This window comes from Zalophus californianus, chromosome 17 (genome assembly GCF_009762305.2).
Source record: "Zalophus californianus isolate mZalCal1 chromosome 17, mZalCal1.pri.v2, whole genome shotgun sequence".
NCBI classification, from domain to species: domain Eukaryota; kingdom Metazoa; phylum Chordata; class Mammalia; order Carnivora; family Otariidae; genus Zalophus; species Zalophus californianus.
The window spans coordinates 53148564-53172334 of record NC_045611.1 but is presented as its reverse complement, the minus strand read 5'-3'; the positions used below and the strand labels follow the sequence as shown (position 1 = coordinate 53172334).

The following is a 23771-nucleotide window of genomic DNA, read 5'->3' as shown; positions in this document are numbered from 1 at the left end:
CTGAGCGCTAGCAGGGCCTGGGGGTGTAGGGCGCAGCGTTTGTACAGAAAGCCAACTCCGCCGCGCGCAGACGCGCCCGGGAATGCAATTCAGTTTATTTAATTTTTATTTTTTTGCGTTGTTTCACTCTTTGTCTCTTTTACAAAGCATTTTAATTTACGAGAAGAGCTCAACTCCAGTCTCCCGGTGCAATGCGAGCCCTCCCCTAAAAAGCACGTTTGCAAATATGCCCCCCGCCCTTTCCCCGGGTTCCAGAGCGCCTGCGAGCGTGCACCGGGGGTGCACGAAAACATGCGTGTGCATAAGCAGGGCCCTGCGTGTGCGTGGTCCGTGGCATTGTAGGGCGATGGCCTTGTCACACCTGCTCACTCACGCGAGTGGGTATACCCGGCCTACGCGCCGGGGTCTGAGTTTCCACGCACGCCTACCCCGGGGGCGGGACTGGCGGGTACCCCCCCCCCCTACAGTCAGGAAAGCCTGGAAACCCGCGAGTAACAGGGACGAGGGAACACGTTGGCCGGGGATATGCGCGTATCCGTCTCGGCGGAAACACGTGTGCCAGGGTAGGCCTCGGGCCGGACGACCCCAACTCCCACCACTCCCCGAGCTCAGCTATGTAGTTTAAGAGGCCTGGGGGCTCTGGAATCCGCTGTGAATCTGGGGAACCTCAGCTCGGAAACAGCTCCTCAGCGAGGCCTCCTGAGGCTGCAAGGGGAGGGGCACAACGGGGAGTCAAAGACCCGGCTGTTTTTCCCTCCCTGAACCTAGACCACTCCGACCCGCCCGCGGGCGTCTCAGCCAATCGCAGACCCTCTGGGCATAAGACCCACCCTCCGGTAAAGCTCCACACAGACAACACTGGGCCACGCCCCCAGATAATTGCATAGGACCCCGCCCCCACGCTCCAAGCCTCGCCCCGGATAATAAGCTCAAAATTCCAAGTCCCGCCCCTGAGCCCACGCCCCTCCTCCCGCAGCATCCTCCCCTCTGCTCCCCACCCCCAGGTAGAAGCCCAGCTCAGTACCTGGTGTAGGGGGGCGGAGGTGCGTCGTGCACCCCAGAGGCCGCCAGAGCCTGCTCGTAGGTGGGGAGGCCTGGGGGTGGGGGTGGAGGCAGGGGCGTCGGTGGGCCTAGGTCGCCCAGGGGACTTAGGGAATTAATGAGCTCAGCCCTGGGGACAGAAAGTACAGGGTTAGCCGGGGAAACCTACAGGATAGAGGGACTCGGGGGAAGGCAGGTGGGAAGACCTAGGGGGGACACAGAGACTCTGAGGGTGGCATGGGGACACAAATGGAAGGGAGAAAGAGCAGGGAGAAAGAGGGTCACCTTCAGCCTGACCCGGCACACAGAAAAGCACCTCAGAATGACAGGCAGACAGATGAACAGAGAGGGGCAGACAGAAATTAACTGCTGAGACATACTCTTATTCACAGACACACATGCGTTCCAGCTACAGGGAGAGCAATGGAGAAAAAGCCCTGCAGAGAGACAGGCAGACACACACAGAAGCAGACACAACACAGAGATACACCCAGTCACAAATTTCCCCGTGCCACTCTTAACAATTAACCCTTCTGAAAAACCCCCAGACCCACCATACTTTGAAGACTGACACTCAAGCACTTTCTTAGACCCTGCCACTAAGAGAGACACGCCTAGACAACTCAGAAGGCGCGCACACACGTGTTCTACAGCCTGGCACCACGGAAACTGACATATCACTGACACCAGAGACCACACGCTGCAGCCTCACGAGATACAATGCAGACAGAGTGATAATCACACATAAACCGGGTACCATGGAGACAGGCGGCAAATACTGATTGAGCTCCTACTGTGCGCCGGGTACTGAGGACATGGTCAGATGGACAAACGGCAATAACCATACCCGCGTGTTCTCACAGACTGACTCTCCACCTGATAGTCTCCCCAGATCCTTCCTCAGTGCCCACCTGTCCCAATCCTTGACTCATCTCTCCTTAGGTCCACCCTTCCTTCTTCCTCTGCTCACCCTGCTTTCCAGCCCCCAGGCCCCTTCTCTCTGAATCCCCCTTACTCTTGGGGACAGGGCTGCTGGCCTCTACCCCGTCGGCAATGCAGATACCAAAAGGCTCCCAAGCTGGCCAGGACAATGAGCAGGATGCCAGACGTCAACCCCACAGCCAGGCCTGCTACGTCCACTCGTCCACGCCCTGCAGTGGGGGGGTGGGGGGGTACTGTGTCAGGGGCTGTCACTCACCCCGACAACCCAATGCCTTCCCCCTGAAGGAAAAGTACAGGCCAAGAAGCAAAGCAGAACGGCGGGAGCCACTTCCTAGGTGCATGAACCCAGGCAACTCAACGCACTCGTTTCTCTAAGCCTCCATTTGCTGCTCTGTAAAATGGAAACAATAAGTCCTCCCCCATGGGCTGTGGAAATTCATTGAGATCAAACACATAAAGGGTCTATGATAACTTCACCTGGGACTAAAAAAATATGGTAGCGGAATCCCCATGGTGACAGAGGCCCCTCCCTGGACAAAGCGTGGCTCAAGTCCCTCCTAAGCAAAATCCATCTGCTAAGAGGGCAATGGACACACTGAAGTTGGGGGTGGGGAGCTCAGGTAGGCAACTGCAGAGGCCCCCACACTGAGCATTACCAGATTTAGCAAATAATAATATATGATACTAATTAAACATTAATTTTAGATACACAATGTATATTTTGTAGTGTAAGTATGTCCCTTGGAGTATTTAGAATACATTTATACTAAAAAATTTATCTGTATTTGAAATTCAAATTTAACTGATGGGGAGGGTGTCCTGTGTTTTATCTGGCACCCCTCCCCCCCTCTGGAACATAGTCCCTTTATCACATCCAGGCCACTGAGGGGCCAGTCTCTGAAGGAAGAACAGAATCGCAGGAAGGTTTCTGAATTGACCAGAAGGCGATGAAAAATTCATTTATCAATGGAGGAATTTCGGGAACGCCCCCCCCCCGGCCAACTAACAGATTTTTGGGTGTCTAGAACTCAGGTGGGCCCTTTGCTAGGACCCTAGGCCTTTAGCCGTCCAAGGCCATTTGTCTGAGGGGAAGCAGACACAGGGAGAACACCAGCTTGGTGAGGCCCTCCTGGGTCTTGCCGCTGGGGAGACTTCCTTTAACACTGGTCAGGAGCTTTGCTCAAACAGTAAACCCCAGGCTTTCAGCCCCCTTAGCAAAGAGCTGCGCTGAGAAGGCACGCCCTCCTGGTTCTGACATGTTTCAGGTGGATTCAAGGAGCCACCAGGCCTTGCTAGGCCTGCAGTGAGGTAGTTATCTCCCCTAGCAACCAGGCTCCAATGTGAGGACTCCAGCCCAGACCTAGGGCTTGTTGCTAAGGGGCACCCACCCCTAGCAACCAGGCCACAAGGGGATGGGGCATGTGGTGCAGGGAGGGGGTTCCTCCCTGGGCAGTGGGCCTTGGGTCCTGAGCCTGGCTAGGTGTGGTTGCTAGGGAGGCCTCCTTGGTAACCAGGCCAAGGCCGGGATGGGGCTGTGGGGGAGGGGAAGCCAGCCAGGTAGTGAGTGCTGCAGTCTTCCTTGGTCCGGCCTGGCCCGGCCTGGTTGCTAAGGAGCAGTTCCCCCTTAGCAACAAGACTGAAGCCATGGTGGGGCCTTAGAACTCACAGTAAGGGTTGGGGGCGGGCAGCCCGGGAAGGTGAGGATGCACAGGCTTGCACCGCCTGGCCTGGCCAGGCCCCGTTGCTAGGGAGCAGCCCCCTAGCAACCAAGCTGCAGAAGGGCTGGAGCTCTGGACTCCAAAGAAGGACTCAGGTGGGTCAGGGCCTCTGAGCCTGAGGTCTCATAGGCCCCCGGGCTGTAACCCCTCTCCACCTGCACTTCCTTCTTCCTAAAGACATGCGACCTCCTCCAAATAAGGTGTGGTGGGTTCCTCAGGGAGGGGCTCTAGTCTCAAAGGACGGCACTCTTTTAATAACCCCCTCCAGGATACTCAGGGAGCACTGAATTTGGAGGAGGCAAATTTGGGGTAGGGTATGCTGGTTCAACCTCCAGGAGAAAGGGCTGCCTTGGCCGCACAGAACAAGAGCCCCTGCCCGCCCCCCGCCCCAACTCACCTCCTTTGCCATTGTAGATGTAGTTCTCCCAAAAGCGCTCCTTGAAAGGATGGAAGTCAAGCAGGTGGAAAGACAGCATGTCAACGGGGAGACTCCATACCCCCCAAACCAACCCACCCTGATTTCTGAGACCCAGGGTAGAGGGAATTGTGGGCCGGAACATCCCAGGGCCTGGAGGGGCTCTCACCGTCAGAGTATTGTCCTCAAAATACTCCCTCGCCTCCTCCCAGGAACACCGCTCCTCATAACACTCCCGTTCCAGGTTCCCTGGCGTGAGCAGTTCCAGGTCCCAGTGATTGGCTCGTGGAATCCGGCTATGGCTTCCTAGAAAGCTCTGGGCCTCTGGGGAGTCCAGGAAGACTCCAGGGCCCAAAGGACATGAAGGACAGAAAAATGGAGAGTTCCTAAGACTGGGGAACATGGAGGAACCCGAACCTAAGGGGATGGAGACTATGGCGTTCTGGGAGAGAAGGGGACTAGAGGCAAGGGTTCCTGCGTCAGGGGAAGGTGGATGGAGATCTGTGCCTGGACACCAGCTCATCCCTCAAACACTCACCTTGGTCTTGCTCCCCACTGGGTGAGGTGTCTAAGCAGGTGGTCAATCCCAGGTATAGCAGCGGCAGAGAGGGGTAGCCCCTCATATTTTATGAACACCTGAAACCAGGAGTGAAAGAGAGAGCAAGTGCCTCGGCCCCTGGGGAATGAGGCAACGTCACCCCGACTGGCCTCTATGGTCCATGATAATAATCATATAATCTTAGCAGTCCCTTCCGTGGCCTGTATTCTGGGCCAGGTCCCTGTGGCAACTCAGTTTAATTTTCACAGCACTGCTATTATTATCCCCATTTTACAGATGAGGAACATGAGGCACAGAGAGATAAAAGAATTTCTCAAGGTAATACAATTTGCAAGATTCAGAAGCATGATTTGAGCGAAAGCAGCGTGCCTCCAGAGACTGGAGCAGGGAGCTTATCTTTTTCTCTACCATGTCTGCAGCACCCAGCACGAATCTTGGCACATAGTAGGTGCTCATAAACATGTCCATCGGTGATCAGGCTTCCTTTCTTCTTGGTAATTTCCACCTATACTTGCCTCTCCCTGTGCCCATTGCCACATCCACCCACAGAGATCAAAGATTACAGGAGAGGCAAAGAGCCTATATTCTCAGGTACAGGGGGAGAAGGGAGTGGAGGTCCTGGACTCCTGGGGCTGGGGGACGGGAACTTCTGAGTCCCAGAGGGGCAGGGAGCCAGGAGGCCACGGTCCCCAAGCCAGGCTCTGCCTCCAGGGGACATTCACTTACCTGCCCAGACTTGTGAGCACTTTCCCTTCCTCTTCAATAGGGGCTTCCTCTGCCAGCTTCGGCCAGCTGTGAATGGGGGACGGAGAGAAGGGAGGGGAGAGGAAGGAGGGGTTCCCCTCTCCCGGTAATCAAGACGATCCTGGTTTCTGGCAGAGGGGCGGGGTTTGTGATTACCTGCCCTGGGCGGGACTCAGGTAAGGGACAAAGTATTTAAAGGGACCTTAGGATGAAGGGCCTAAGGTCCAGAGCCCCCCTGGGAAGCCAGGGTCTCCGACACCCGACACCGTGGGGGCACTTAGAGGATTGGATATGTACCCCTTCCCTTGTTGGCCTCCCTGGGATGGAACCTTCCCTGGGTGAGCTAGGGAAATAAATGTCTAGGTCTCCAGATAGGTAGATAGCTAAAAACTGGCGGGAAATGTATGTATGCCTTGGTCCCTGGGGGTAGGTGGACGATGCTGTAGTCAATTCCCATTTCCTGAGGTGATTTGAAGGACTTTGACTTCTGATTTCTCAATTGCTCTGCTTATAAGCTGGGGTCAGAGGAACTGTCCCTTCTCAATTGTCTCTCACCATCCAGTCAGTGACTGATGGACTTGGGGGAGTGAGCTTCCCAATCTCTGGATGAAGTGGCTAATCCTTAAATTCGGACTTGGAGAAACGCAAAGCCTGGGCCTAAGCAGGAAATCGCCCGCCCGGGGAAATGCCTAGTGTATACTAAGCGCGCCCCATAGTCACGCCAGTTGCACTAACCGGAACCTTCAAGTTGCTACTCCCGTTTCCGGAGGGAGGGAAAGAAGAAGGGAGGCCTTACCAAGTCCGACGAGGTATCTCGGCAACTCGGGGCAGCTCTACTTCCTGTCTTTTTTGCCGGGCGGAAGAGGGCGAAGCGGAGAGGGAAAACAGCCCTCCTTTCCGGTGTAGGGGCACAGTTGAAGAAGCAACGAAGGAACGAGGGGTCGTTTGTAAGGTGAGTTCCGGGCGGTGGCGGGATAAAGTTGCTGCGATCGCCTTCCCGCGGGCTAGATTTCTGGGGTCCTGAGGGAGTCAGGGACAGGATTTCGAATTCCCGACTCCCTGTCAATCATTAATAGAGCACTCTAGGCCCCAAAGTTTGAAGCTGAACTACATCTCCCAGCATCCCCTGGAAGTAGCTCAGCCTCCATCCGCCAGTTCGGCTAAGAGTTGGTATTTCACGGTAGAGGACGAGGGACCGGGAGTCCCAGGGGGCGGGGAGACTGGGACTCTTGCGGGGGGTGGGGGTGGGGTTTAGGGAGTGGGAGTTGAGGAAGACGGACCCCCCTTTCCTGCCTCAGTTTCCCAGACTGTGACGGGGCGGGCGGAGGAAATTGTGCAGCCGCCCACCGCCGCCTTTGCACCTTTTTGACAGCCCGTTCCTTCTCCGAGTTGGTGTAGGGTTTGACCTTTTCCTCTATGGAGTTCTGGCGCCGGCCGACCTGGCTTCTCATCCCGACGGTGCTGTTGGGTCGGTGTGAACTTGGGCCTCGAAGGGTTTTACTTTGATATTCTATTATGAAAATGGTCAAACTTGGGGCGCCTGGGTGGCTCAGTCATTGAGCGTCTGCCTTCGGCTCGAGTCATGATCCCAGGGTCCTGGGATCGAGCCCCGCATCGGGCTCCCTGCTCGGCGGGAGGCCTGCTTCTCCCTCTCCCACGCCCCCTGCTTGTGTTCCTGCTCTCGCCATCTCTCTCTGTCAAATAAATAAAATCTAGTATAAATACATACATATACATATACATATATATATATATATATATATACATATGGCAAATCCTACCCTTCGTGACACATCATCCCTAAAACTTTAAGGATGCATGTTGTAAAAACAAGGGACATTTACAGGACCGAAATACCATCATCACACTTTCCAAAAGCAAAAGTTCTGGAATATTCCCTATTACTTGGTCAATAACCAAATCTTCTTGTGTCAAAAATACCTTTAAAAGAGAAGTTTAATTTGTTTGAATCAGAATCCAGTCAAGTCATTGCTGTTGTGGCTCTTAAATTCCTCTTTAGAATAGTCCCCTCCACCCCACCCTTTATTCTTCTTGGCATAATTGATTTATGAAAGAAACTGGATCAGGGACGCCGGGGTGGCTCAGTAGGTTAAGCTTCTGCCTTCAGCTCAGGTCATGATCGCAGGGTCCTGGGATCGAGTCCCGCGTCGGGCCCCTTGCTCAGCGGGAAACCTGCTTCTCCCTCTGCCTGCCACTCCCCCTGTTTGTGCTCTCTCTATCTGACAAATAAATAAAAAATCTTAAAAAGAAAGAAAGAAAGAAACTTGATCACTTATTCTGTTGATCATCTGGGTATGAATTTGTCTTTTTGTTTTCTTGTAACCTCATTTTACTTATTTCTCCATGCAGGGGTCAACAGGCCAAACCCAAAATCCGCTGACTTCCTTTTTTTTTTTTTTTTTTTTTTTTACAAAAATCAGATTTATTTATATTTATTTATATAGTTCACCCATTTAAAGTCTACAGTTCAGGGGTGCCTGGCTGCTCAGTTGGAACAGTGTGCAACTCTTGATCTCGGGATCATGAGTTCCAGCCCCACCTTGGGTGTAGCGGTTACTTAAAAATAAAATCTTAAGAAAATAAAGTATACAATTCAGTGGGGTTTGGGGGGGGGGTTTGTTTGTTTGTTAAGTAGATTCCACATCCGACATGGGGTTTGAACTCATGACCCCAAGATCAAGACTCGCATGCTGTACCTACAAGCCAGCCAGGCGCCCCCCTCAGTGGTCTTTAGTATATACACAGAGTTGTGCAACCATCACCACAGTCAGTTCTAGAACATTTTTATCACTCCAAAAAGAAACCCAGGACCCATTATCCGTCACTCCCCACTCTCCCCTCCACCCCAGCACTAATATCCACTACTCTGTTTTCTGTCACTACGGATATACCTAATCTGGACATGTCACATAAATGGAATTTTTTTTGTTTTTGGACTGGCTTCTTTCAGCATAATGTTTTCAAGGTTAATCCATTCTGTAGCACGTATCAGTACTTGATTCTTTTTATGGCTGAATACTGTTCCTTTGTCTGAGGTATACCATAGTTTGTTCATCCATTCATCAGTTGATGAACTCTTTGGTTGTTTCCATCTTTTGGCTCTTCTGAATACTATGGATATTTGTGTCCAAAGTTTTTGTGTGGACATGGTTTCATTTCCGTTGGGAGTGGAATTGCTGCATCAAACGGTAACTCTGTGTTTCAGCTTTTGAGGAACCGCCAGACTGTTCCAAAGTGGCTGCCCCAGCTTCTATTCCCATTGTCAGTGCATTGAGGGTTCCAGGTTCTCCACACTGTGGTTCTCTGACCCCTTTTTTTTTTTAAGATTTTATTTATTTGACACACAGCAAGAGAACAAGCACAGGGAGCCACAGGCAGAGGGAGAGGGAGAAACAGGCTCCCCGCTGAGCAGGGAGCCCGATGCGGGGCTCAATCCCAGGACGCTGGGATCATGACCTGAGCCAAAGGCAGATGCTTAACGACTGAGCCACCCAGGCGCCCCAACAAATAATTTTTTAAAAAGATTTTATTTTTAAGTAATCTCACACCCAACACGAGGCTCGAACTCACAACCCCGAGATCAAGAGTCACATGCTCCACCAACTGAGCCAGCCAGGCGCCCGCCTTTTGCCCATCTTTAAATTGAGTTATTTGTCTTTTTATTATTGCATTGTAGGGTTTTTTTGTATATTCTAGATAGAGTTCCCTTATTGGATATATGATTTGCAACCCCCACTTGTTTTTGTATAACCTACAAACTAAGAATAGTTTTAACATTTTTTAAAAAGATTTTTATTTGACAGAGAGCGCGCGAGCACAAGCAGGGGGAATGGGAGAGGGAGAAGCAGGCTCCCCACTGAGCAGGGGATCCTGGGATCCTGGGATCATGACCTGAACCAAAGGCAGACACTGAACCAACTGAGCCACCCAGGCGCCCCTCTTTTTTTTTTTTTTTTTAAGTAGGCTTCATGCCCAGCACAGAGCCCAACACAGGGCCCAAACCCACGACCCTGAGATCAAGAGTCGGCAGCAGCTAACTGATCCTATTATGACCTGTCTGAGCCCCGCCCCCCCCCGCCCCCCCGCCCTGCCCAGGTGCCAGGCAGTGCTGGGACCCAGACTAGAGTCCTTCCCAATCCCATCCCTCCAGAGGCTCCTGGCCTGGAGAGGGAAGTACTGAGGGATAGCAGCTATATTGGAGGTAACTCAGGGCATTATCAGAGCACAAGGATCACCTAATTCAGCCTGGAGAGACAAGCTTCCCACAGGAGGGGACTCCTTGACGAAGCCTAGAAAGAAAAAGGGGACAGAATTTCCAGGGGAAAGACGAGGCATGCACTAGCTGTCCCACTCCACGCTGAGAGTCAGGCATAGTGCCTCAGGCTGATGGTCAAGGCCACGGATTCAGATGCCTGGGTCATACCTTAGCTGCAGGATGAGCACCTTCTCTGAGACAGTTTCCTTGTTTGTAGCAATCATTTGTGTGGTTGTGGGATTCAGTGACGGTAATATGTGTAAAATGCTTAGAAAAGGGCTAGGTTCACCGAACGTCTTAAATAAACGTCAGCCTTGTTTGTTTGTTTAAACATCAGCCGTTATTTTTTTTTTTAAGATTTTATTTATTTGAGAGAGAGAGATCGTGAGAGAGAGCATGAGCAGGTGAGAGAGGGAGAAGCAGAGTCCTCGCTGAGCAGGCAGCCCGATGTGGGGTTTGATTCCAGGACCCCTGGGATTGTGACCTGAGCCCAAGGCAGACGCTTAACCGACTGAGCCCCCCAGGCGCCCCTAGACATCAGCCATTGTTAAGAGAGAGTCTCAGATGCTCACTTTTGCCCTTAGGGAACTCTCTCTGTACTGCTTACATCGTGTCCTATTTCTGTCTTTGATTTCCTTGAGTGTAATTAGCCCCTTGGTTTTCCTTTAACACAGAAGCCTCCGTACCCTGGGAATGGCCTGACATACACCATTTTCGGGAGAGGGGTGTGTAGCATTCTCTAGGTTCGCAAAGGGATCTCTGGCCCCACCAAAAGGTTAGGAACCACTGGCTCAGGATGCAAGCAAACCAACTGCAGAAAAAGACAGTTGGGAGGGAATCAGTAATTTGAACACCAGACAGATAGTAGATGATGTTATGGAATCATTAGTGGGTCAATGGTATCATGGTCGTGCTTTTTTAAAGTCCGATCTCAGTGCGGTGCTGTTCGAGCAGGAGTCACTATCTCAAGAGGCTGCGGAGCACTTGGATAAGTGGCTAGTTTGACTGAGGGACTGGATTTTCCTAATGCTTTTATTTTATTTTATTTTATTTTTTTAAAGATTTTATTTATTTATTTGAGAGAGAGAACGAGATAGAGCATGAGAGAGGGGAGGGTCAGAGGGAGAAGCCGACTCACTGCTGAGCAGGGAGCCCGATGCGGGACTTGATCCCGGGACTCCAGGATCATGACCTGAGCCGAAGGCAGTCGCTTAACCAACTGAGCCACCCAGGCGCCCCCTAATGCTTTTATTTTAATTAAGACTCTTTAAGATTTTATTTATTTGAGTGCCGGAGGGGTGGGGTAGGCAGAGGGAGAAGCAGACTCCCCACTGAGCAGGAAGCCTGAAGTGGGGCTCGATCCCAGGACCCTGAGATCGTGACGTGAGCTAAAGGCAGCCGCGCAACCAACTGAGCCATCCAGGGGCCCCTCGTTTTAATTAATTTAAATTTAAGCACTAACACTTGATTGAGTTATTGGGAAACTTTTGAGTACGCTCGGCACAAAGCGGGTATGTGAATGTACCTTTGCAGCGGGAAATCACAAAACCTAAATATAGGTCAAGTATCTCCAGTGAAAATTTCACGTTTGAACTGAAGGGGCCGAAAGAGGAAAATGCACTCTGGAGTTTGAAGGCCTCGTACAGAAGGGGAACGGGTTGGCCTGTATTCTCAGATGGTGACCTTCCTGGGAGGACTGGCAGTTGCCATGTGGTCAAGAAGGTGGCTCCATAGCCTGCTTGCCTGGGTTCGAATCCTGCCTCTGTCGGTTCCTAGCTGGGGGAGATCCCTGGAGCCTGTTTTCTCCCCTGTAAAGTGGGCATGATGATGAGTGGTTGTGGTTTTGGATAGTTTCTCTTTGAAACACTAGAGACAGCAGATGGCGGTAGTCTTATTTTCTATTTTGAAATTGGCCTTAATGAGGAGACAATCCAGCGTGGTGGGTGAAAAGCTCAGCTTCCAGAGAAATCCTGGCCCTGCCACCTGCCAGCCCTTCAGCCCTTGGCCAGTAGTTCTTAAACTCTTTGGTCTCAGTGTCCTAAAAGTCATTGAGGACTCTGGAACTTTTCATTTTTGTGAGTTCTATCTATCAATATTTGCTGTATCAGAAATTAAAACTGATGCTAAAATTTTTTTTCTGTTGAGATATAATTCACATAACACAAAATTCATCCATTTAAGGTAGTATATTCACGGGGCGCCCGGCTGGCTCGGATGGTGGAGCGTGCAACTCTTTTTTTTTTTCTTTTTTTTTAAAGATTTTTATTTATTTATTTGAGAGAGAGAATGAGATAGAGAGAGAGCACGAGAGGGAAGAGGGTCAGAGGGAGAAGCAGACTCCCTGCTGAGCAGGGAGCCCGATGCAGGACTCGATCCTGGGACTCCAGGATCATGACCTGAGCCGAAGGCAGTTGCTTAACCAACTGAGCCACCCAGGCACCCCGGAGCGTGCAACTCTTGATCTCGGGGTCGTGGGTCTGAGCCCCACCACGTTGGGTGTAGAGATTCCTTAAAAATAAAAATCTTTTTAAAAAAATCTAAAGTGGGGCGCCTCGGTGGCTCAGTCATTGAGCGTCTGCCTTCGGCTCGGGTCATGATTCCAGGGTCCTGGGATCGAGCCCCGCATCGGGCTCCCTGCTCCTCGGGAAGCCTGCTTCTCCCTCTCCCACTCCCCCTGCTTGTGTTCCCTCTCTCGCTGTGTCTCTGTCAAATGGATAAATAAAATCTTAAAAAAAAATCTAAAGTAGCATATTCACTATTTTGTGCAGTCATCACCACTTAACTGATGCCAGAACGTTTTCATCACCCCAAAAAGAAACCTTGTACCTGTTAGTGGTTACTCATCATTTCCCCTTCTCCCAGCCCGTGGCAACCACCAGTCCACTTTCTGTCTCTATGTATTTGCCTCTTCTGGACATTTCATATCCGTGGGATCCTACAATATATGGCCTTTTGTGCCAGATTTCTTTCACTTAGCGTAGTAAAACAAATTTTTCTTTTAAGTAAGCTCCACCCCCAACATGGGGCTTGAACTCATGAGCCTGAGATGAACAGTCACATGCTCCCCCCAACTGAGCCAGCCAGGTGCCCCTAAAATTTTTAAAACCCAAGGACACGCAAGCACACATTGAGTTAGTGGTCAGAGCAGTGACATCCTCACGTGTCACACAGTCTCCAGAAAATGCCACGGTACCCTTGTAAGAGAATAAGAGTAACAAAGGCAGACACATTTTAGTATTAATATGGAAATAGTATTGTGGTCATTTTAGTATTAATATGGAAATAGTTTCAGTATGCCCTGAAAGCATCTTAGGGACTGCCCCCCAGGGTCCCCGGACCTTACTTTGAGAACCACTGCCCTGGGCAGTGGCTTCACTTTGAAGCATCCGTTTGCCCATGTGCCAAATGGAGATGGTAATGGGATAGACTGCAGAAAGTGGTTGAGGTTGGACGATCTATGAGATGGGGGTGCAAAGTTGGCATGGGGTGGGGGACTGTTGCCATTATTGCCTGGCCAAGTAAAAAAAAAAAAAAAAAAGATGCTCCCTCTGTAGCAGTTCCTCTCATTCTTGGAGGGAAAATGTCCCTGGCCACGAAGCCAAAGAGTGTAGAAACCCCTGTTGGCCACAGGACAAGCAGCCCAGTGCCAAGTACCGCAGAGGGTCAAGGCAGTTGACAACTAAGAATAGAGTGGAGAATTTGTCCAGGAGGAGGTCAGCGCGACCTCCGTGAGTGGCAGCTGGGGGGGCTGGGGCGGAAGCCAGAGGGCCGAGGGGAGGGGCTGGTGGCAGGTGAGCCGGGGGAGACAGCAGGTGCTGGACATTTGCCCAGAAGCTCAGAGGTTGAGGGAAAGTCAGAGGAGGTTCCGTGGGTCACGTTGGGGTGTTTCACCAAGGTTAGCTCCTGCAAGCAGCGGTGACCGCCGCTGGGGTGAAATGTTCTGTGTCTCCACTGGGGTGGTGGTCATGAGGGCATATACATTTGTCAAAACTCATCAAACCGCATCCTTAAAGTCTATGCCTCTATTCTATGTCAATATACCAAAGACCAGAAATTGGTTTCCGAGGGAAGACGCCAGTAGGGGGAGAGCGAGATCCACGGCTCAAAGAGAGGTTTGCAGTTCACGTTCTGGATGTGAAAGACAAGTTTCCGAAGGCGACCAGAGAGGGCCATAAAGACAGAGGTGCTCTTTTTGCATTTGGGGAGCCCTTGGTTGTGCCCCCACCCCCACGCCAGCCTTCTGGATCTTTCTTGCAGCCAGAGAGCTGGAGAGAATATTTCCCGAACACCCGCTGTGTGCCAGGCTCTGAGCAGGACTCGCACTTCTCACGGCAGTCCAGTCCTGTCAACTAGGTCCCATGGTTATCCCCACTTTTTGCCAAATTAAGCCAAGGCTCAGAGAAAGGAAATGGCCAACCCTGGACTCAAGGCCAGGCTGAAGGTCACCTTGCCCAATCCTTGATCCCTATAACCTATAGCCCCCCCCGTATCTCCAGCCCCTGGTCGTTCCCCACCCTGTACGCACAGTGTGTACTCTCTTGTTTGTATGGTCTTCTTTAAAATCTACCGTCTTGGGGCGCCTGGGTGGCTCAGTCGTTAAGCATCTGCCTTCAGCTCAGGTCATGATCCCAGGGTCCTGGGATCGAGCCCCACGTCTGGCTCCCTGCTCCGCAGGAGGCCTGCTTCCCCCTCTCCCACTCCCCCTGCTTGTGTTCCTGCTCTAGCTGTCTCTCCCTCTGTCAAATAAATAAATAAGATCTTAAAAAAGGTAAAATAAAGTGTACTGTCTTGGGGCGCCTGGTTGGCTCAGTCGGTTAAGCGTCTGCCTTGGGCTCAGGTCATGATCCCAGGGTCCTGGGATCAAGCCCCACGTCAGACTCCCTGCTCGGAGTCTGCTTCTCCGTCTACTTCTGCAGCTCCCCTGGCTTGTGCTCTCTCGTTCTCTCTCTCTGTGTCAAATAAATAAATAAAATCTTAAAAAAAAAAAGTACCATCGTAGGCATGTGTAGATTGGCAGCGATCCTGTTTCATTTCTTACTGTTGTTTCCCTTACTTTTTATACCCAGTATTGTGTTAACATCCACCCATGATAACTTGCACACATCCAGTGGGTTGCATTTTAACAGCTGGGTAGTCTCGAGGATGGGCTGTCAGCACCCATTCTCCCAGGGAGGGACATCCAGTTGCCTCTGATTCCCCTCCGGTGTAAATCACAACGCTGTGGACATCCGTGGGTATGCTCCCTTGTGGATGTCTCTGAGGCACATCACCCAAGTGCAGAGTTGCCTGCGCTTACTTTGCTAAAGTTCTGCCACCCTGAGTTCTGGGAGGCTGGCCCTGTCCACTCCCCGCTGCAATGCCTAAGGGTCCTGTGACCGACTGCGCGTCCTCACCAAGTCCTGGTCTTACCCAGCTTTCAGAGTTTCTCCCGCCAGCCTGATAATTGGTGTCAAGTGCTATCTTTTTTTTTTTTTTAAAGATTTATTTATTTGAGAGAGAAAGAGCACGCACATGAGAGGGGGGAGGGTCACAGAGAGGCAGGCTCCCCGCTGAGCAGGGAGCCCGATGCAGGACTCGATCCCGGGACTCCAGGATCATGACCTGAGCCGAAGGCAGTCACCTAACCAACTGAGCCACCCAGGCACCCCTGTCAAGTGCTATCTCATTGTCGTTTCCATCTGAGGAGAATTGAGTGTCTCCCCACACGCGCGTTAGTCTTTGAGCTGCTGCTTCCATAAATTGCCCCTTGTTCACGTCTTTTGCTCCTTTTCCTGCTGGGGTAGCTGGTTTTTTTCTTGTTGATTTGCCAGAGTTCCGTGTACCTAGCGCTGCTAGGATGCTTGTTTCGAAGATGGGAATTTATTCCAGTGTAATTGGTAAGGTTAGGCAACAATTCGAGCAGAATGTGGATTTCGCCTTTGCTTACAGATGATCTCACCCACCCAGGAGAAAGAGTACTGCACTCAGTTGTTTGAGCCTGTAGGCATCCACAAAGCACACATACGCACGCCCCGAACAGAGCATCTCCGAGTCCCCTCACCTCCCCCATGTGTGTAAGGAGCCACGCCCATTCTCATCTGCTGCTAGAACTTTTTGGATTTCAAATCACCTTCCCTCTACCCCCTCAGAGTAACTCACAACGTGCACCCCTTCCGATGCCTGCTTCTACAAGCAAAGTGTAGGTCTTTTTCAAGGTAAAATGCCATCTTCCTTTTTGGAGTGTATAGATATAAGACTGTCCTCCCCTGGGGGCGCCTAGGTGGCTCAGTCAGTTACACGCCTGCTTTCGGCTCAGGTCATGATCTCAGGGTCCTGGGATCGAGTCCCACGCCGGGCAGGGAGCCCGCCTCTCCCTCTGCTCCTACCCCCACTCGTGCGTACACTCTCTCTATCAAATAATTAAATAAAATCGTTAAAAATAATTAAATAAATAAAATGCAGATCAGAGAAGAAACAGCCCGTAAGTCTTGTTCTGCTGCCCCTCTAGCAGTTTGCTTAAAAAAATAATAACGTCCTCCCCTGACCCACCCCCAGTTTTCCCATCTGGCGGGGGCAGGGTCAGATCAGCTCTGAGGGCCCCGCCCTCCCTATGGACTCCTTCCACCACAGCCCTGTGACTATCCCCTCCTTCCCTCAGGATGACACGGCATGGCAAGAACTGCACGGCAGGAGCTGTCTACACCTACCACGAGAAGAAGAAGGACACAGGTTTTGGGTTTGGCAGGGGGGCAAATGTCTCTTGAAGTCACCATCCCCCGTCTGCCCCTCTGGTTGCGCCTTCTGGGCATGTCTCTCCCTGCCCCGCCCCCGTCCCCCCCCCCCCACTGATGGTCATGACCTTATGAGGAACAGCCCGCGTGATCCTGCACCCGCCCCCCGCACCGCCCCAGTGATGGGCACTTCTGTACGTGACCTCATCTAAGACTCCCAACCACCCACTGAGGAAGGAATCTGCTGTTGTCGTGGCAGAACCGAGGCCCAGGGAGATACAGGCCCTTGAGTTTGGTCATAGAGCCAGAGGGGTGGAGGGGAGTCAGCTGTGAGCCTCTCTACCCAGCTACCTCAGTGACAGGGCCTGTCTGTCTGTCACTTACCCTCTGGATGGACACCTTCCTGTGGGTTGTGCCCCTGCCCCCAACACAGAGACACACAGATACGCAGCCCAAGCTCTTGACTGCCTGTTTCTCAGAGTGTCCACCCTCCCCACCCCGCCTCCAAGTTCTCTCTGTGCCTTTCTCTTGGGGTTTGGCAAGGGGCCCATCTCCTGGCCCTCCATCCCTCTGTCTGTCTCTGTCCCTAGCGGCCTCGGGCTACGGGACCCAGAACATTCGCCTGAGCCGGGATGCCGTCAAGGACTTCGATTGCTGCTGCCTCTCTCTGCAGCCCTGCCATGACCCTGTCGTCACGTGAGCCGGGGAGGTGCATGGAGGGGGCCGCGTGCGTGGGTCTGGCCGCCTGCACAGCTGGGGCACCCTGGGCAAGCCCCTTCACCTCTCAGAGCCTCAGTGTGCTCATCCAAGACATGGGCGTGATCCTAACGTGTTCCACGGGGTGTGGAAAAGAATACGTTTGTAATAGAGGGTAGGGCCCTTGGAACGTTGCCTGGCGCATAATAACAGCTCATGTGCGGACGCTCACTGTTGCCTGCCTCACGGCCTGGTGGAGGCTTCAGGGAGATCGTGGGTACAAGGTGCTTAGTCCAGTGACTGAATATGGGCTTGGTGTGCAGGTCTGTGTTACAGAGATAGTGATGGCCGGGTGGGTCTTTCCCCGCATGATCAGCCCCATCTAGGGTCCCTGAGGCCACGTTCAGGTTCAGGGGTTCATGAGAAGAACTCACAGAACTCAGGGAGATAGTTCTAGTCAGTGACAGCTTGTGACAGTACGAAGAGGGAGATTAGGTCAGCAAGGGGGAAAACACGTGGGGCAGAGCCCGGGAGGGACCAGGAGCGAGCCTCCAACCATCCTCTCCTGACAGAGTCCCAGGGACAGCGCTGGTCTCCCAGCAACAACGTGTGACAAGAGTCGGGAGTGTTGCCCACCAGGGAAGCCCACCTGAGGCCCCGGTGTCCAGGGATTTTATTGGAGGCTGGTCCTGGAGGCATGGCTGACCTCCGTGGGGCTGACCTTGGTCTCCAGCCCCTCCGGAGGTCTGATGCCACACGGCCCAAGCCCCCACCTCCACCTCCTACCCCTGCCCCAGGTGAACTAAGACACTTTTATCAAGCAGCACATTCCAGGGGCTCCAAGGTTCCCTGCTGGGAGCTGGTCAAGGGCCAGTCCTTTGTTTGGAAAGTGCAGGGATCGGATCACCCAGGCCTGCTGAGTTAACCCTCTACAGCACAAGAATCCACTCCCCCGACGCATGTCAGAGCAGATTGTAAAGCCTGGAGAATGGAAATGGTCTGGTGCACTTCAGGGTGCACTGAGCACCAAGAGACCTGCTCCGTGTAAGAGGCTTTAGTGGGTGCTCAGGGCAGGGAGCTGACACTTCTCACCCTGTCCTGTCCTTACAGCTCGGATGGCTATCTGTATGAGCGGGAGGCAATTCTGGAGTACATTTTGCACCAGAAGAAGGAGATCGCCCGGCAGATGAAGGTGACGGGGCTTGGGGAGGGGGCAGGGGCAGGGGGTGAGCTCACAAGCTCACAAGCAGAGCCAGTCTGGGCTTCCTTTCTGAGTTCCCTTTCCCTCTGAGCCTTTGCCTGGACTGTTCCTGCTGCCTGGTGCACCTTCCCCTCCAGATATCAGCCCAGGTGTTGCCTCCTCTGACCTCCTGCTAGTCCAAGGCCCCCAGGGTCTGCCCTTGCCACCTCTTCTCTTGACACTTGTCATGGTTATGAATCTGCATGTGGCTGACGTGCCCACTTCCCCGCTAGACGGCAGGCCGCAGGGGCAGGGAATAAACCTCTTGCCTACCCCCGGCCCTAGGTTTTCCATGAATACTTGTTGAATTAACTGATGTCACCTCATCTTTCTGGGCCTCCGTTTCAGTGGCTCTAAAATGGGCCAACGGAGTCAAGTCAGAGGGCGCCTGCAGGGCATGCGGTAGATGCCCGCAGGTCAGAATTCTCAAGGGCTTTACTTGGAGCCATGCCCATCTTCCATGGGCTTTTCAACTATTTTCATGGATAGGAGGGACCCTGTTTATCACCGTGTGTGAGGCAGAGCTGGCCTGCCTCCCTGCTTTTCCAGCCAGGCTTCACAGAGCTCCAGAAACACAGCGGGCTAGATTCTTGCTGAGCCTTCTGTCTTGAGTGAGGGGCTTCTCCTGTGCCCATGACCCCCTGCATGATCTAGTGGCTGCCTGGGTGCTCCCTCCTTACGGTGGCCATGCCAGAGGCCGTCCCAAGCACCAGTCACCCTCAGTGTTCTCCTCCCTCAGCTGGGGGACTCAGGGCAGTCTCAGCTCAGCACCGCGTCCCTGCGTCTGTGCACGCGCACACCCACACGGCTCGCGCAGTCAAGGCTTCGTGAATGTCAATTGCTTCTTACTCTCCTGGAACTCGCCTCCAGGGCCGGATAGGGTCTACCATACGTACACTGTAAAATATAACGTGGCCCACAGGTGCATTTATGGAGCGCTTGCTATGTGCCAGGAAAGGTTTTAAGCGTTTCCAAAACTCATCCTGCATAACCCAGAGAGCCTGCGAGGTGGGTCGCGGTTGTTAGCCCGATTTACAGACAAAGAAACTGAGACCAGGAGAAGTCACAGCACTTACTGGAAGCCACAGAGCTCATCAGTGGCAGAGGCAAGGTTTAAGTCTGGCCATCTGTCTCCTGCCAAGGTACTGACCACTCTGCTGCCCAGGAACAGAGAAGCCACTGAATCCCAAGCCAGCTACCTGCCCTGCAGTCGGGGAAGGGACAAGCAAGGGCAGCAGAGCCACACCATAGATCACAGCATATTAAAGGTTCACACCCTGGCAGTCACCAGCCTCTACGAAAAGTGCCAGGATTGTCCCCTTTGTAGGCCTCGGTTTACCCATCTGTGAAATGGGAAGAGCCACCCTCAAACTCACAACCCACAGAGAGACGCATAGTCCACTTCTTTCTGGCTGTCTGCAGGCCTATGAGAAGCAGCGGGGGGCCCGACGTGAGGAGCAGAGGGGCCTGCAGCGGGCTGCGGCCCAGGACCAGGTGCGGGGCTTCCTAGAGAAGGAGGCGGCCATCGTGAGCCGGCCCCTCAACCCCTTCACGCCCAAGGCCGCTTCGGGGAGCAGCCCAGGTGAGGGGGAGCCGACTTGCAAGTGAGTGGGGGTCTCGCGGGGCCGGGTGCTTCCCTGGGTATGGCATCAGAACCCACTTCCCCTTGCAGATGATGCCCGACCTGGGTCCAGTGCAGGCCCCACAGGCAAGGACAAGGACAAAGCGCTGCCCAGCTTCTGGATCCCGTCCCTGACCCCCGAGGCCAAGGCCACCAAGCTGGAGAAGCCTGTGAGCATTCCCAGCACCTGAGCAGCCCCCTTCCCTGCCTGGGACCCGCCCCCCCCAATCCTCACTACACCTGGCCCCAGCCCGGCCTGCTGACCCTGCCTCCCTTCTGTCCCGCGCAGTCGCGCACCGTGACCTGCCCAATGTCCGGGAAGCCACTGCGCATGTCGGACCTGACCCCCGTGCGCTTCACGCCGCTCGACAGCTCCGTGGACCGCGTGGGGCTCATCACTCGCAGTGAACGCTACGTGTGCGCTGTGACCCGCGACAGCCTGAGCAACGCCACGCCTTGCGCCGTGCTGCGGCCCTCGTGAGTTACGCGAGTCGCCCGGGGGAGGATCCCGGGACCTGCCGGGCGGGATGGGGCGGGGCTCGGGGGTGTGGCCCTCCCTCGTCGGGGCGGGGCCTCTGATCGGTGCCCCCGACACTCACGCTCACCGTAGTGGGGCCGTGGTCACTCTGGAGTGCGTGGAGAAGCTGATTCGGAAAGACATGGTAGACCCCGTGAACGGGGAGAAGCTGACGGACCGCGACATCATCGTGCTGCAGCGGGTAAGCAACGACTCACCTCCCCGGCCCGGCTCTGCGAGGTCCCGCCCCCTCTCCTCCGCCCCCCCGGGGCCCCGCCCCTCCCGGGGGGCCCGCCTGCCACGGGGTCCCGCGTCACCTTACCGGGTTTAGGGCTCCCCCCACCGCCCCTGCAGCCCGACCTGCCCCCCCACCTCCCCAGGGCGGCACAGGCTTCGCGGGCTCCGGAGTGAAGCTGCAGGCTGAGAAGTCGAGGCCGGTGATGCAGGCCTGAGTGCGCGGGAGACCAAATAAACTGGCTTGGACTCATTGGCTTTGTGGTGCCTTCCTTGGCTGCGCTGGATCCCAGGGGCACCCCCAGGCAGCCCTCCAGCGTATGCCTGCTGCAGCGGCCAGAAGCTGAAGGCGCAGGCTAATTATGTTAAGGGTGGTTGTGACATTAGGAGTAAAACCTGAGCTGAACGCACACGCGGCCCGATTAACATTGGGTGAGAGTAGCCAGAAGTCGGAGTCTGAAGTGCGTGCACACGAAGGCGCTGCTTGAACAGGCTCCGTAGAAACCCCCTCGCATCTTTGAGTTACGCCGCATTCGAAGCCCGTGAGACGTTCTGGAAGGTGTCTCTCAAAGCAAAGTGTGGTAAGACAGCCAAAGGAAGCCAAATGCGGTGAGCGCGAGCAGCAGGCTCCCGGTCTAGAGAAGGCAGTCAGGAGCCCTTCCCTCTGACACTTGACTGCAGAAGGCCAAGACCAAGAAGAAAGCCCTACTCCAGAGCCTTGCATAGGCTGCCCTGGGCACAGGACCTGGCAGGGGTGAGGAGCAGAGCCTGCAGGGGCGAGGAGGCCGCGGAACGTGGGGCCTGGCGGTCCTGCCTGCAGTACGCTTGGCTAGGAACACAGGAGGGCTCTCAGAGTTTCGTTTTTAATGACCATTGACTCACAAAAGCAACCCTGGGCAGTGTGCGAGGCAGAGTGTAGGGTCAAACAAAGATCAAAAAGATCAAGCCCTAACATTCCAAGTATCGCCTCCCTGAGCGATACCTAGGGTCTGTCCTTCCAGATCTTTCTCCACGTAGTACACGCACGAGTGTTTTCAACCAGCGTGACCTCTCAGTGTACGTACCGTTCTGTTCAGTGAACAAGCTCTACTTTTTCACTTCTGTAAAAGTAAAAGGTCTCATCTGATGCCCAGACCCGATTCAAAGGTCCAGGAAGTATCCTTCACTGCCCTTTGCTGAAGCCTGTCTGGTACATCCGGCTGCAGAGGAAGGTTGTAGCAGGAGGGTGGGTGGTGTCACCCTTGCACCCTGGGGAGCCCCCCACACCCAGAATTTGCTCCCCTAAATGCCTCTAGAACCTTCCCTTTGTCCCTAAGAGCCCTCACACCCTACTCTTGGGACCCCAATCCCTGGAAATGGGTTGCAGCTGCCATTCAAGGAGCCCGTGATGTCTGGACCTATCAATCTACGGTTCTCTTGAGTCCTGGGAGAGGGATGCTTGTACCCATTTCACAGAACAGCCCACTGAGTCTGAGAAAACACACTTGCCCAAAGTCATACTGCTCAAAGGTGTAGCAGAAGCCAAGTTCACTTAGAAGCCAGCCACCTCCGGAGACCTCCCCGCCCCCAGCCCTGCCCTTCCTCCCATCCTCTGTACCCTTCCTCCCCCACCTGTTCCCACACTGTCACCCCAAAGACCTCTCCCCCTGACGCCTGGGTGGCTCAGTCGGTTGGGCATGTGCCTTTGGCTCAGGTCATGATCCCAGGGATCATGGGATCCCAGGTCCTGGGATCGAGTCCCACATCGGGCTCCCTGCTCAGTGGGGAGCCTGCTTCTCCCTCTCCTCCCTGCTCCTACTCTTTCTCTCTATCTCTGTTGCTATCTCTCTCTCAAATAAAGTCCCCTACTATTTAAAAAGAAAAAAGACCTCTCCCTCTTAAACTCCCACCCAATCCTTTCTACCTAGAGCGTTCTAAGTCACCCCCTTGGTCCCTAAATGCCCCCAATCCTCAGCCTCTTTCTCAAGAGCCCACAACCACCCCTGGGTCCTTCCAGTTCTCTCTCAGCCCCCTCAAGGACTCCGATCTTGCTCATGTGTGTTCAGACGACCCTCCGCCCCAAATAAAAGCTTCAAGGATTCCCAATCTTGCACCTTTGTTTCCACAAGGAACCCAAATCCCACTGATTCACAGGCCCTTCAAGACACCCTTTGTGGGGAGGTGATGGGGTGCGTGCCAAGGTCCTTGCTCCAAGAAAGTAGTTTCCTTTGAGGTTTCGAAGGTGACAAGAGAAAGCAAGAGTCTGACCACAGCTTCAGCTACAGCAGCAGAAGGGAGAGAAGGAAATGGGGAAAAAGGTTGCCTTTTCTCAGCAGAGGTTCTGTAGACACTGGTCTAAAGTTGAGAGCAAGAAAGGGGAGGCAGGGCTTACCTCCAGCGGGGTGTTCCTACAGGGGCTCCAGCCTCAACTGGCTCACGGAGGGCACATAGAAAACAAATTCTGGGGCACCTGAGCAGCTCAGTCGGTTGGGAGTCTGCCTTCGGCTCAGGTCATGATCCCAGGGTCCTGGGGTCGAGCCCCACATTGGGCTCTCTGTTCAGTGGGGGAGCCTGTTTCTCCCTCTCCCTCTGCTCTGCCTACTTATGATCTCTTTCTCTCTCAAATAAAATAAAATCTTAAAAAAAAAGAAAACTGAAATTATTTATTTATTTATCGAGAGGGAGAGATGGGTGGCAGGGGGGAAAGAGCAGAGGAAGAGAGAGAATCTTAAGCTCCAACTCAGGGCACCACGCAGGGCTCGATCTCACAACCCTGAGTTCATGGCCTGAGCTGAAATCAAGAGTCAGACGCTTAACCAACTGAGCCACCCAGGTGCCCCTGCAATTCTTAAGGTTTTTCAATAGGGAGATTTATTCTGGAAAGGGAAAACTACATAGACAGGGAGCAAATCCTTGGTGGGCAAGGGAGGGGAAGGGATGGCCTAGGAAGGAGGGCAGAGCAAGAGACTTTGGGGGAGGGGCAACAGAACTGTATCTTGATTGTGGTTACATGACTGATTCATCAAAATTCATAGAACTGTAACCAAAAAGCAGACTGTGTGAGTTAGAGAACAAATTT

The 23771-nt window shown here is 53.5% G+C and overlaps 2 protein-coding genes across 7 annotated transcripts; one reads left to right on the top strand and one right to left on the bottom strand.

Annotated features, from left to right (window-relative positions):
- Positions 1-91: 91 nt before the first annotated feature.
- PRRG2 (proline rich and Gla domain 2) lies at positions 92-6351 on the bottom strand. 4 transcript variants are annotated; one of them, XM_027619740.1, is made up of 8 exons: positions 6216-6351; positions 5402-5467; positions 4655-4752; positions 4286-4467; positions 4099-4138; positions 2057-2192; positions 1025-1171; positions 92-705 (listed from the first exon to the last, which is right to left on the bottom strand). In XM_027619740.1, exons 3-8 carry the CDS (start codon positions 4737-4739, stop codon positions 687-689), a joined length of 609 nt encoding a protein of 202 aa, XP_027475541.1. In that variant the 5' UTR covers positions 4740-4752; positions 5402-5467; positions 6216-6351; the 3' UTR covers positions 92-686. The 4 variants fall into 4 exon arrangements, with proteins under 4 accessions (XP_027475541.1, XP_027475542.1, XP_027475545.1 ...); XM_027619741.2 differs by lacking the exon at positions 6216-6351 and adding an exon at positions 5975-6105; XM_027619744.1 differs by lacking the exon at positions 6216-6351 and having other exon boundaries at positions 2105-2192; positions 5402-5574.
- On the top strand, positions 6257-20966 carry LOC113936480 (nitric oxide synthase interacting protein). 3 transcript variants are annotated; one of them, XM_027619736.1, is made up of 9 exons: positions 6257-6371; positions 16333-16403; positions 16996-17101; positions 18212-18293; positions 19764-19923; positions 20014-20132; positions 20252-20439; positions 20573-20681; positions 20860-20966. In XM_027619736.1, exons 2-9 carry the CDS (start codon positions 16334-16336, stop codon positions 20929-20931), a joined length of 906 nt encoding a protein of 301 aa, XP_027475537.1. In that variant the 5' UTR covers positions 6257-6371; position 16333; the 3' UTR covers positions 20932-20966. The 3 variants fall into 3 exon arrangements, with proteins under 3 accessions (XP_027475537.1, XP_027475538.1, XP_027475539.1); XM_027619737.2 differs by lacking the exon at positions 6257-6371 and adding an exon at positions 9570-9641; XM_027619738.2 differs by lacking the exon at positions 6257-6371 and adding an exon at positions 13758-13878.
- Positions 20967-23771: the final 2805 nt, after the last annotated feature.